Raw genomic sequence first — 13,767 nt, forward strand, 5'->3', positions numbered from 1 at the left:
AGTTAAGTAGAAGATCTTGTGTGGTATTGTTAAATGTTCAAGTTTGGGGTTATTGGGGAAACATGAAAAAGGAAAAAGCATTGAGCTAACAGCTAAAAAGTAAGAATATGCAAAGAAAAGAAAAAAAAAGAAGCAAAGCTCAATGCAAATGCAAAAGCAAAGGCAAAAGAAAGTTGGGAATGAATAAGAAGATTGTGTTGTTATGATTCTCTTAACTCAAGGATTTTGTGATCCAGAAAAACCAATTTTCTTGTTAGCCCAGCCACATTATAAGCCATTGAAAAGTCCTTGTGATGATGCATGCTTGTGAATGTATTTGATTGTGGTTAAATGAAAGGCAAAGTTGATTCATGTGACATTGTGATAGTGGAGTGAATGAGTGAAACACTTTACCTCTTATACACTTGTGTGTTGAGTGAAACACTTTACCTAGTGAGGAAATATTCCATAAGCACATGAACATCCATGCTTAATTGATTGATCATTCATGAAAAATAGCATTTGTTGGAATTTAAATGACTTTGTGAACACTAAAGCATGTGCACATCTTGAATTAACTCTTGGTCATAAGTTTGAGTGAAGTTATTACTTATCTTGAAAAGAGGATTTTGAATGAGTGAACCATCATATGAATTGGTTGGAGATGGAGTTACATTTTTTGCTTGAGGACAAGCAAAGTTCTAAGTTTGGGGTTGTGATAACAGTTGAAAAACTGTTATTTTCATGCTTAAAAGTGATACTAAAAGCAACCTTTAGACTTAGAAACTAGCTTGAAATCATGCATTTTGTTTATATTTTCAGAAATAAGAGAGCTGGACAGGTTTATGCTTGATTTAAGTGTTTTTGTGCAGGTTTTGAGGTGAATTTGGTGAAAGAAGTGAAGAATAAGAGAGAGGACATTAGAAAAGACAAGAAAGAGTGCAAAAAGGAGAAGTCGAAGGCACCGCTCAGCGGCAAACTACCGCTGAGCGGCACTCAAGAGGTGACGTTGGAACCGCTGAGGGGCAAAATGGCCGCTGAGGGGAAGAAAGAAGACGCGCAATCACCGCTGAGCGGTAAATACCGCTGAGCGGCAGTTTTTGGGCTTGGACTTTTGTAATCTTTTGTAACTCTAGATTAGTATATAAGGGCTTGCACGTCCTATAGTTAGTATCTTTGGCAGAAACGAGGCAAACACTCTCTCTTTCACCCCTTTGAAGGAGGATCTTGGATGCTCAGGCTACCTCTTCACCTTTATTGGGTTTATTCTTTCATTCTTTCATTGTTATTCATCTAGGTTCACCATGAATATGGTGAACTAAACCTTGTATGTTTGTTGGGGAATCAAAGTAATCTCTTGAAGCTCTCATATATGGATTTGTTGAGTACATCTTTGAATTAAGACATATGCTTTCTTTCATCATTAGTTAGGGTTTTTCCTCTTTGCTCAATGCTTGCATTGTTTAACTCATTCTAATGCATGATTATTGGTTTTGTTGATACGGACACGTACGGGGAAATCTAGATCCGGGGAATTTCTCCCAATATTATACTGACAATATTATATTGGTTGCCTTTAAGCTCCTGCACTCATGAACTAATCATTAGGAATGCTAGGAATTGTATGAACTATTTGATTAGGGAGAAGCCATCTAGAATGGTACATTAGAGAGTGGCATTAACAGTGATGATTTGAATGTTGAATTCCTAAAATATATGAGAGTGGATGAGATGAAATTGACCCCCAACAACATATTCATTCATATATTTCCTTGAAAGTGTTTATCTTTTGTCTTTGTCATTGATCAATTCATGCATACATATTTAATTTTTCGTCTTTGCATATTAAACTTCAATTATTGTGTTCTTAAGTCTTAGCTAATCAACAAATCACATAACTAAACTAGGCCGTGAGTCCTTTGGGAGAACGATACTTGGTCTTACCAAGTTTATTACTTGAAACGATTCGGTCATACTTGCCGATTGTGAAACAAGTTTGTGACATCATATTTTGGTGCTTACAAATTTGTCCATCAGCTGTCCAATCTGGTGCCTGAATGATAGGGGTGGTGGTCAAAGCTTCCTTCAGGCAATCAAACGCCTGCTTGCATCTGTCATCAAAAGAAAAGTCAATATCTTTCTGCAGCAGTTTGGACAAGGGAAGCGCCTTCTTGCTGAAATCTCTGATGAAGCGCCTGTAGAAACCTGCATGTCCAAGAAAAGATCGCACCTCTCGCACGCAAGAGGGGTAAGGCAACTGCGAAATCGCAGATATCTTAGCAGGGTCTACCTCTATTCCCTTTTCAGAAATGATATGCCCTAGAACCAAACCTTGTCCAACCATGAAGTGACATTTCTCAAAATTGAGAACAAGGTTTGTTTCTATGCATCTTTTCAAAACATTTTCCAGACTGTCTAAACATGCATCAAAAGAGGATCCATACACAGTGAAATCATCCATAAACACCTCTATGCAACTCTCAAGAAAGTCGCTAAAAATGCTAAGCATGCACCGTTGGAAGGTACCAGGGGCTGATGGACAAATTTATGATCACCAAAATATGATGTCACAAACCTGTTTTACAATCGGCAAGTATGACCAAATCGTTCAAGTAATAAACTTGGTAAGACCAAGTATCGTTCTTCCCAAAGGACTCACGGCCTAGTTTAGTTGTGTGGTTTGTTGATTAGCTAAGACTTAAAGACGAAATATTTGGATTATACTATGCAAAAGACGAAAATAAACATGTATGCATGAGGTTTTGATCAATGACAAAAGCAAAAGATAAACACTTTCAATGAAATATATGTATGAATATGTTGTTGGGGTTCAATTTCATCTTATCCACTCTCATATATTTTAGGAATTCAACATTCAAATCATCATTGTTAATGCCACTCTCTAAAGTACCTTTCAAGAAGGCTTCTCCCTAATTACGAGTTCATACAATTCCTAGCATTCCTAATAATGAGTTCATCAAGTGCAGGAGCTTAACGACAACCAATATAATATTGGGAGAGATTCCCCGGATCTAGACTTCCCCGTACGTGCCCGTATCGACAAAACTAATAATCATGCATCGAATGAGTTAAACAACACAAGCATTAAGCAAAGAGGAAAAACCCTAACTAATGATGAAAGAAAGCATAGGTCTTAAATAAAAGATGTAAAAACAAATTCCATATATGAGAGCTTCAAAAGATTACATTGATTCCCCAACAAACATACAAAGTTTAGTTCACCATATTCATGGTGAACCTAGATGAATAACAATGAAAGAACAAAAGATAAAACCCTATAAAGGTGAAGAGGTAGCCTGAGCATCCAAGATCCTCCTTCAAAGGGGTGGAAGAGAGAGTGTTTGCTTCGTCTTTGCCAAAGATACCTAACCCTAGGAAACCCTAAAGCTTATATATTATTCGTAAATTACAGAAAATTAGGTCCAAGCCCATAAAAGTGCCGCTCAGCGGTAAAGTACAGCTCAGCGGTAAAGTGCAGCTCAGCGGTAAGTGCGTGAGTCGTTTCTTCCCCTCAGCGGCCATTTTGCCCCTCAGCGGACCTCCCGTTACTTCCTGAGTGCCGCTCAGCGGTAAACTGCCGCTGAGCGGTGACTTCGGCTTCTCCTTTTGCACTTTTTGATGTCTTTTCTGATTCCATCTCTCTCCTTCTTCACTTCTTTCACTAAATTCACCTTAAAACCTGCACAAAAACACTGAAATCAAGCATAAACCTGTCCAGCTCTCTTATTTCTGAAAATATGGATAAAAGCATGATTTCAAGCTAGTTTCTAAGTGTAAAGGTTGCTTTTTGTGTCAATTTTAAGCATGAAAATAACAGTTTTTCAACTGTTATCACAACCCCAAACTTAAAACTTTGCTTGTCCTCAAGCAAACAAGATATAACTCAATCTTCAACCAATTCATATGATGGTTCACTCATTAAAAAATCCTCTTTTTAGATAAGTAAAAACTTCAATCAAACTTATGACCAAGAGTTCAATCAAGATGTCACATGCTTTAGTGTTTCACAAAGTCAGTTAATACCCAACAAATGCTCTTTTTCATGAATGACCAATCAATTAAGCATGGATGTTCATGTGCTAATGGAATATTTCCTCACTAGGTAAAGTGTTTCACTCAACACACAAGTGTATAAAAGGTAATCACTCATTCACTCTACTATCACAATGTCACATGAATCAACTTTGCCTTTCATTTTACCATAATCAAAATCATTCACAAACATGCATCCTCACAAGGACTTTTCAATGGCTTATACTGTGGTTGGGCTAACAAGAAAATTGGTTTTTCTGGATCACAAAATCCTTGAGTTAAGAAAATCATAACAACACAATTATTCTTATTCATTCCAACTTGCCTTTGCATTTGCATTGAGCTTTGCTTCTTTTTCTTTTCTTTTCTTTTTTCTTTGCATATTCTTACTTTTTAGCTCTTAGCTCAATGCTTTTCCTTTTTCATGTTTTCCTAACAAACTCAAACTTGAACATTTAATAATACCACAAAATATTTTCTACTTAACTCAAGGTAAAGATTTTCAATCAAGGGTTTCAGTGGTAAAGTACCGCTCAGCGGCACTTTCGTGATGTGTTCTTCTCCTTCTTTTCTTAACCTACGTGCCTCCTAGACATGCCCCTCACTGGCTCCCTGCAATTCAATGTTCAAAATGCTTATGCAAACCCTAACTAAAACAAATCAACAAAAATATTCAATCAACTGGGTTGCCTCCCAGGTAGCGCTTGTTTAACGTCACGAGCCTGACCCAAAATCCACCAACACCCTTCAGTAGGTGCAAAATTTTCTTACCAACACCCATCAGTAGGTGTTACAAACTTAGTATCCTTCAGTAGATACTTAACCACCTAGCATCCTTCAGTAGATGCTATTTCCAACAAAATAATTACAAAAATAATGTCCACAAATTAAAAATTACAAAACCAAAATAAAATCAAAAGTTCTTAAATCAACTGGGTTGCCTCCCAGCAAGCGCTCTTTTAACGTCATTAGCTTGACCCAAGCTCAAGTTCCTTCTTCTTTTTCTTCTTTTTACTGAACTTCTTCAAAAATTTGATCAAACCAGGAACCTGTTGCAATGTCTCAATCATAGGAACTTTAATCTCCAATTTCTTGCAGATTTCCATAAAGCACTTGAATTTCTTTTCCTTCCTATGATTCTTCTTTAGATGAGGATGGGATTTTTCATATGATTCCTTCTTCTTTCCTCTCATCTTCTTTTTCTTCCTTTTTCTCTCCCTAAATTTTCTCTTTTTCTTTTCTTTTATTTTTTTCTTCCCTTTTCTTTTTCTCCTCAACTTCTTTATTTTCACACAAATTTTCTTTCTCTCTTCTCTCTCAACCACTTCTTTTTCTTTTTCTTCATCTTTATCTTTCTCACTCAACTCTTCTTTCTCTTTTCTCTCTACCCTTTCCTCATCTCCCTCTAATTTTTCCTCATCAAGAATCTTGTCACTTTCAGTGATAATGACTTGCCCTTCCTCCTTAAGGTTAACTTCAGTATTAACATCATCATTCAATCTCTGATTGATGTAACGAAGTTGCATCTCCATTCTTTTACATGATTCTTCAATGCTTTTCTGAGTAGAGTCGGAATTTTTCAAAAATCGTTGAAGGGTGTCCTCCAACCTATCCAAACTTCCTGATATAAAGGGTTGTTGCTGCCATTGTTGTTGTGGTTGGTTCTCAAATTGCCCAGCAGCTTGCCAAAATTGGCTTTGATCCATGCTTGAGTGAGGTTCCCACCAGTGGTTGAGATTACTTTGGTGGAATTGAGTGCCCATATAGTTAAATTCTTGACCAAATTGCATTCTGCAGACATTAGGCACAAAACCCTAAAAACAATTGTTAGCACAAAAAGATAGAGAAAAAAAAAAATCAAAGGATATAATTGAAAAGATAAGAAGATAGGAAATAAAAACAGAAAAATAAAAACAGAAAAATAAAATAAAATAAAATAAAATACAAACAGAAAATAAAATAAAATAAAATAAAATCTAATCTAATCAAATAAAATAAAATCAAATAAAAACCGAAAAATAAAAAAAAAACAGAAAATAAAAATAGAAAACAGAAAAAATAAAATAAAATAAAATAAAATAAATAGTGTAACATCCCAACATATAGTAATTACCATAATCAGAATTAATTACATTAATCATATAAAACAGTGCAGTCTTACAAATCTGAACTAGCATCTAGCTGCCGAACGACATAAACATAAAGAAAAAAAACGAACGCTTAAACAAGCAAGAGTTCAGGGACGAACGGTCTTACAACACTATGACCGAACGTTCAAAAATAACTTAAATAAAACTAACTACAAACACTCGCGAGCGCTCTAAGGCTCTGCTTTAACTTCTACCTCCACCAGGTTAGCGTCTTCCAAAATTTCTTCTTCTAGCACTTCTTCAAGTGACGCACCTCCATCTGCTCACATCCACACGGATGATCATTGCAAAGACAGGACGAACGTACATATACAAGGCGACAACACAAGGAAACGAAAGGGTAAGCTTATATAATTTAAATTATACATCAACATATACAATAAACATATCATTCCACGCAATCACTCATGTAACATTATAAGACTATATATACATATATATTTATATTTATGACGACCGTCCGGACTGTATGATCTGTGTAGCTACAAGCGTCCTCGCACCCGAGTGGTGTATTAGCCGGGATATACCTAATCAGCTGCCACTCGAGGTTAATCCTTCGCCCCTGCTAAGTGAGGGATACGAAGACCTCCTGCCATTCCCACACATGAACTACTCCTCTCTACTTGAGAATGAGTGTCACGGAATATCAGGATGGACCAAGCCTGGCTTAGCTTATCCACAGTCATACTTTACCAAATTTAATATTCCAATATATATAGGAGACGTCCCTCCATGGAACGCTCGTCAAATTTCATACTCATAGAATCACTCAATATAGTGTTCGCAAGGTAAGATCTTATAATTTATCATCATTCTCATATTTAACTTTAAGAGCATAGAAGAACGAACGTTCAGTCCTTTGAAGAATTAGGACGAACGTCTAAAATAAGTACTGGATGGACGAACGTGACTCTCTGTTGGGTCAGTTAAATGAAACGACTCAATTTTGAAGGAGTACTGATACTTAGAAAATTTCATAATAAAGATCTTGAACCAGATTCAATATATAGGAAGGATGGATAATAATACTTAAAAATTTTCTTTGAAGGAATTTGCACATGGAAGACCGAGACTAGTATTAGAACGAACGTAAGAATGTGAATATTCAAATACTTGAACGAATGCTATTTACGTTCGTCAGGGAATAATATCGAACGTTCGGTTTAAGACCGAACTCTTTATTAAAGCGGACGTTCGGTATATGACCGAGCACAATTCATGACGAACGCTTGGCAAAAGGCCGAGCGCTCTTTAGGACGAACGCTCAATATGGAACCGAGCTCTCTTTAGGACGAACGCTCAATATCAAACCGAGCGCTCTTTAGGACGACCGTTCGACATGAGGCCGAACGCTATTAAGGACGAACGTTCGACATAAGGCCGAACGTTCTTATTTCAGCATTGTTTAAGTTAAGGCATACGACACTCTATGTTGAGCCGAACGCTCAACATAGTAACTCAATAAAAACGCTCGCTCTCACACCGAATTCTTCCCAAATGAAAGAATTCAATTCTAAGTCTTTTGCAGGGAAACCGAACGGTATAAGACCGTACAGTGACGAGCGTCATTTATCAAAGGGAAGATGTAAAGTTTCAGATTTTTCAAACTTAACAAAATTTTCCAGATTTCAAATTTATAAACTTTATAACTTTCATTCCAGATTTAATTGACCTTAAATATCATCATCATATAGATCTCAACATTTTAATCATTCCAACCATACAATAACCATACTCAAGTCATACGTAATCGAATCAACATGCCTTTCAATCAAAATCAACAACATACATAATATACACAAGCAGTGCTCGTTCATGACAGCTCAATCAAACCAGAATCATATCAGATACCAGTGAACATCCATAACAGCTCATACTTCATACAGTTCGTACATGCAACTCATATCGTACAACATACAGTATAAATTAAACATATAAGCTTCCCTTACCCGGATTGGAATTCAAGCTTGTCCTAGATGTGAATGTGACTTTGTCCCACTACGCTTTACTTACGTTCTTGACTTTTCCAAAATAAAATCTAACCATGGAACACGGAACACTTAGAATATATGCTTGCATGCAACTAAAAACCCTATTTTTCCAGAACCCTAAGGACGAGCTACGGAAAGGGGACTTACCAGTTCCAGTTCTTGAAGCTGTTCGGTCCAAAAGGAAGCTCACAGCTGGACGAACGTTCCTACGGTGCTGTAAGTTGATCGGAGAAGAAGGTAAGGAGTTATCGTAGAGAGAAGGTGAACTGGTTCTAGAGAGAAGTTGGAGAAAAATGGAGGTTTTAGGTTCTGGGGAAGACGAAGAGTGCGTGCAAGTGAGAGAGAGAGTTTCTCAAAACTCAGATTTTGTGGATTTCCACGTCAAAACGGACGAGCGTCTCCCAGCCTGCCACCTGCACACCGAACCCTGCTTTGGAAGCTTCTCCCGCGACACGTGGCGTGCGTGCATGCAGAGATTGGTGCGTTTTTAATGTTTCCAGAGAAATGATTTTTGGCTCAGTTTTCCGTGCACAGCAGAGATGAAATCAGAGTTGGGAGTGGGTTTTTAAAGGGATTAAACATTGATTGTGGTGCAAATTAATTTGATTTGACGCAGAATTATCATTGCTAATTAAAGAGGGTTTTACATTCTCCCTAACTACAAAAATTTTCGTCCTCGAAAATTCAGAAATTACAAGTAAATAAATGCGGATACAAATCCTTCATTGCACTCTCCACCTCCCACGTTGAATCACCAGTCTTAGCGTCCCACACCATCTTCACCAAACGAACGTCTTTGCCTTTATAGTACTTGGTGCGGCTATCTTCTATACGGACTGGATGCAGCTCCAACGTTCGGTCTGGACGAAGCTGGACGTCCTCCAATTCCAGTACATGTGATGGATTCGCTATATACTTCCGAAGTTGAGAAACGTGGAAAACTGGGTGAAGGTTTGACAGTTGAGGCGGCAATGCAAGTTCGTACGCTACTGGTCCGATCTTCCTCAGAATCTGGTATGGTCCAATGAATTTGGGAGACAGCTTCTTTGGACGAACGGCTCGGCCTACACCAGTGATTGGGTTGAGTCGAAGGAACACATGATCTCCAGCAGCGAACTCCAACGGTCTTCTCCTCTTATCAGCATAAGATTTCTGCCTGCTCAAAGACGTCTTCAACCTCTCCTGAATTTGCTTGACTTTCTCGGTCGTTTGCTGGATAAGCTCGGGTCCAGTTAGCACGTTCTCTCCTTCCTTGAACCAACAAAGTGGCGTTCGACATTTTCTCCCATAAAGTGCTTCAAACGGTGCCATTCCAATGCTCGCCTGGAAACTGTTGTTATACGTGAACTCCACCAGTGGCAAAACTTCATCCCATGCGCCCAAGTGATCTAGGACGCACGTCCTCAGCAAGTCTTCTAACGTCTGGATAGTTCTTTCAGACTGGCCGTCCGTTTGTGGATGATATGCTGAACTCATTTGTAGTCTGCTCCCTAACTCACCTTGTAGAGATTGCCAAAACCGAGATGTGAATCTCGTGTCTCGGTCAGAAACGATGTTTGAAGGCACTCCATGCAGACGAACGATCTCCTTAATATACAACTTAGCCAGATTCGTCATCGACATCTTCAAATTCACGGCCAGGAAGTGGGCGCTCTTCATTAGTCTGTCCACAATCACCCAAATCGAGTCATGATTTCTGACCGTACGTGGTAGATGGGTCACGAAATCCATGGATATGCTATCCCACTTCCATTCGGGAATTTCCAATTGCTGCAGTAGGCCGCCAGGTCTTTGGTGTTCCGCCTTCGCTCGTTGACAGGTTAGACAAGATGCCACAAAACGAGCGACATCGTTCTTCATTCCAGGCCACCAGAACGAACGCCTAAGATCTTGGTACATCTTAGTCATACCGGGATGTATGCTAAGACGACTATGATGTGCCTCTTCTAAAATAATCCGCTTCAGCTCTCCATCATTAGGAATGCACGTTCTACCAAGGTAACGTAGCATACCGTCCGTCCCAGCATTGAATTCCTTAGCTTTATCTGAACCGAGCGCGCTAAAGATCTTCACCAACTCTTCATCCTCACGTTGCTTCATCCAGATACGGTCAAATACATTACTTGATATTCTAAGGTTACAGCACTTGATACTGTTCGGTTCTAACTCAAACTGTAACCTTAGATCTCTGAAACTCTCTACTAAGCTCAGCTCGCGCACCATCAAGGACGACACATGCACCACCTTTCTGCTTAGAGCGTCCGCTACCACGTTAGCTTTCCCAGGGTGGTACAGCAGCTCAAAATCATAATCCTTCAGAAATTCTAGCCAACGCCTCTGCCTCATGTTCAACTCCTTCTGATCAAATAAATATTTGAGGCTCTTGTGATCACTGAAGACTTGGAACGTGGATCCGTACAAGAAATGCCTCCAAATCTTCAGCGCAAAAACGACCGCTGCCAACTCCAGGTCGTGCGTTGGGTAATTCCTTTCGTGAATCCTCAACTGACGAGACGCATACGCCACCGCTCTCTTCTCTTGCATCAAAACACAACCCAAACCTTGGTGAGAGGCGTCGCAATATACTTCGAAAGGTTTAGACGCGTCTGGAATAACTAACACTGGAGCGCTCGTCAATTTCACTTTCAACTCCTGGAAACTGGCTTCACAACGATCGGTCCAGGCGAACGGCTGGTCTTTACGAGTCAACTGAGTTAGCGGCGCCACTATCTTAGCAAAACCCTCAATGAAACGTCTGTAGTAGCCCGCCAGTCCAACAAAACTACGTACCTCAGTGACCGAACGCGGACTCTCCCATTCCAGTACCGCTCGCACTTTCGCTGGATCTACTGAGATGCCTCCAGCCGACACCACATGACCCAAAAACTGAATCTCCTTCATCCAGAACTCACACTTAGACAACTTGGCATATAGCTCCTTCTCCCGTAACACTCCAAGTACAAGTCTAAGATGTTCTTCATGCTCGTCTTCGTTCTTGGAATAGATGAGAATATCATCTATGAAGACGACCACAAACTTATCCAAATAAGGCCTGAATATGCGGTTCATATATTCCATGAACACGGCTGGAGCGTTCGTTACTCCAAAAGGCATCACCACATATTCATAATGCCCATAGCGAGACCTGAAGGCTGTCTTCTGGATGTCGTCCTCCTTCACCCTGATTTGATGATACCCGGATCTCAAATCTATCTTTGAGAACACTGCAGCCCCATGCAATTGATCCAGCAGGTCATCTATCCTTGGCAATGGGTATTTGTTCTTGATGGTCAGCTTATTCAATTGCCTGTAGTCTATACATAACCGAGAGCTGCCATCCTTCTTCCTTACTAACAGCACGGGCGCTCCCCAGGGTGATACGCTCGGCCTAATGAATTTCTTCTCTATCAACTCTTCAATTTGCTCCTTTAGTTCAGCTAACTCAGCAGGCGACATCCGATAAGGCTGAACCGAGATAGGAGCCGCTGTCGTCACCAAATCAATGGTAAACTCCACTTCACGATGAGGGGGAAGTCCAGGTATCTCTTCCGGGAAAACGTCCGCAAACTCGTTCACAACCGATCGTCCATTGCTGTCACTAGTGGACGATCGTCCTAAATCCGCATTCCCAACTTCTCCATCTTCATGCGTCATAATGAGAAAACAGCTGGCGCCTTCCACAATGTCTTCTTTCAGTTGGCCGAGCGTCACTGAAAGAACTTCTTCATCTTCACCAGGGAAGATTAATTCCTTCGCTCCACAATCAATAAGAATGCGATTGGCAGCCAACCAATCCATTCCTAAAATCACCTCCAAACCTTGAAGAGGTAAGCAGATGAGGCTAACCTTGAACTCACGCCCTTCCACTTCTATGGGACACTTGACGCACATAGTGGACGTCCTAACCTCACCCGCTGCTGGTGTAGACACCACCAGATCAAACTGCATCTCGCTCACTTCTAATCCCAGCTTTTCAACACACGCCTTCGAGATGAAGGAGTGCGTTGCCCCCGAATCATACAAAGTACAACACGGTCTACCAAACAGCATGCATTCACCAATTATAAGGTTACCTGAGCTTGCTGCCTCAGCGCTCGTTATCGCATACACTCGCCCACTCGCTTGGGCTCGTCCTCCTCTTGGCTGATTCCTCCCAACATTCGGCGGCCTCATCACTGCACGCCCACTCATATTACACTCATGATCCAAGTGCCCATTCCTCCCGCAACGGTTGCAGTGCTTTCCTCCCACCAACTGAGGGCAAGAGGACCTATAATGCGGTCCTCCGCACCGGAAACAAACCACACTTCCCTGTCCAGACTGTCCGACAGGGACTACTGCTTGCGATCCGCTCGTCTGAGAAGGCTGGTTTGGACGAGCGTATGGAGGTCTCCTCTGGACAGTTCCTCCTCTGGACACGATCGGTCCCCTACTAACCTGTTGCTGCTTCTTCAACCGTTCCGCCTCTGCCATATTCTTCTCCAAAACTTTGGCTCGCTCAACCATAGCAGGAAACGACCGGATACATAAACTTGAGATCATCACTTTCAGGTCACTTCTCAGCCCATTCTCAAATTTTCTGCACTGCCACTCCTCACTGGTGGCCATCGTATTGAACCTCAGAAGATGCTTAAAGGTGTTGGTATACTCCGACACTGACTTTGCCCCTTGCGACAGTTGAAGAAACTCAACTTCCTTAGCGTAACGAACGCTATCTGGGAAGTATTCCTCATAAAATTTGCCTCTGAAGACCGCCCAGGTGATGGGATTCTGAGCGTCCGTTAAGATGGCTTTCATACTCGTCCACCAGTGGCTAGCTTCACCAGTCAACAAATACTCTGTAAAAGCCAAGCGGCTTTCATCTGGACACCTCTTTGCATCGTAAATACGCTCCATGTCTCTCAGCCACTGGTCCGCCTCATCAGGAAGGCATTTCCCACTGAATTTAGTTGGACGATGTTGGAGGAAACTCTCCAAACTCCATTCAGCTGCAGGCGGGGCAGCGTTGGAAGAAGACGCTCCCGGGGTGTGCCTTGTAGCAGCTAAGATCTCCATCAATTGTCTTTGCGTCATCTCAGAATTGGCACGAGAGGCCTCCAAACTCTGCATAGCGGCCTGGTTTTGCTGCATCAGAGTGGCGTTCTGTTCCATTAAAGTGGTGTTTTGTTGATGCAGTCGTTCCACCACTGTTTCCAACAACCTGGTGTTGTTGGACGTATCAGGCTCGCTCGGCTGAGGAGGAGGAGGAAGTCTAGGTGCCATTAGTTCTCTGGATCAGAGAAAAACGAGCGTTAGTAATGTTCAAGAGTTAGAACAATAACTCATTAACACATAATAAGCACACAGCAAAAACGTAGTGCACTCATAGCCTACAGTGTTCCTTAAAAGAACAAAACTGCTCTGATACCACTAATGTAACATCCCAACATATAGTAATTACCATAATCAGAATTAATTACATTAATCATATAAAACAGTGCAGTCTTACAAATCTGAACTAGCATCTAGCTGCCGAACGACATAAACATAAAGAAAAAAAACGAACGCTTAAACAAGCAAGAGTTCAGGGACGAACGGTCTTACAACACTATGAC

The 13,767-nt window shown here is 40.8% G+C and overlaps 1 protein-coding gene across 1 annotated transcript; it reads right to left on the minus strand.

Moving 5' to 3' along the window:
* Nucleotides 1-9,773: 9,773 nt before the first annotated feature.
* Nucleotides 9,774-13,324, minus strand: LOC148191027 (uncharacterized). The gene is made up of 5 exons (XM_088101258.1): nt 12,247-13,324; nt 11,529-11,901; nt 10,186-11,354; nt 9,921-9,976; nt 9,774-9,836 (listed from the first exon to the last, which is right to left on the minus strand). The coding sequence occupies exons 1-5, from the start codon at nt 13,322-13,324 to the stop codon at nt 9,774-9,776; spliced, it is 2,739 nt and encodes a 912-aa protein (XP_087957384.1).
* Between the last annotated feature and the right edge of the window lie 443 nt (nt 13,325-13,767).

Source organism: Vigna umbellata, chromosome 11, assembly GCF_029865625.1.
Source record: "Vigna umbellata cultivar VRB3 chromosome 11, Vumbellata_1.0, whole genome shotgun sequence".
NCBI lineage: Eukaryota > Viridiplantae > Streptophyta > Magnoliopsida > Fabales > Fabaceae > Vigna > Vigna umbellata.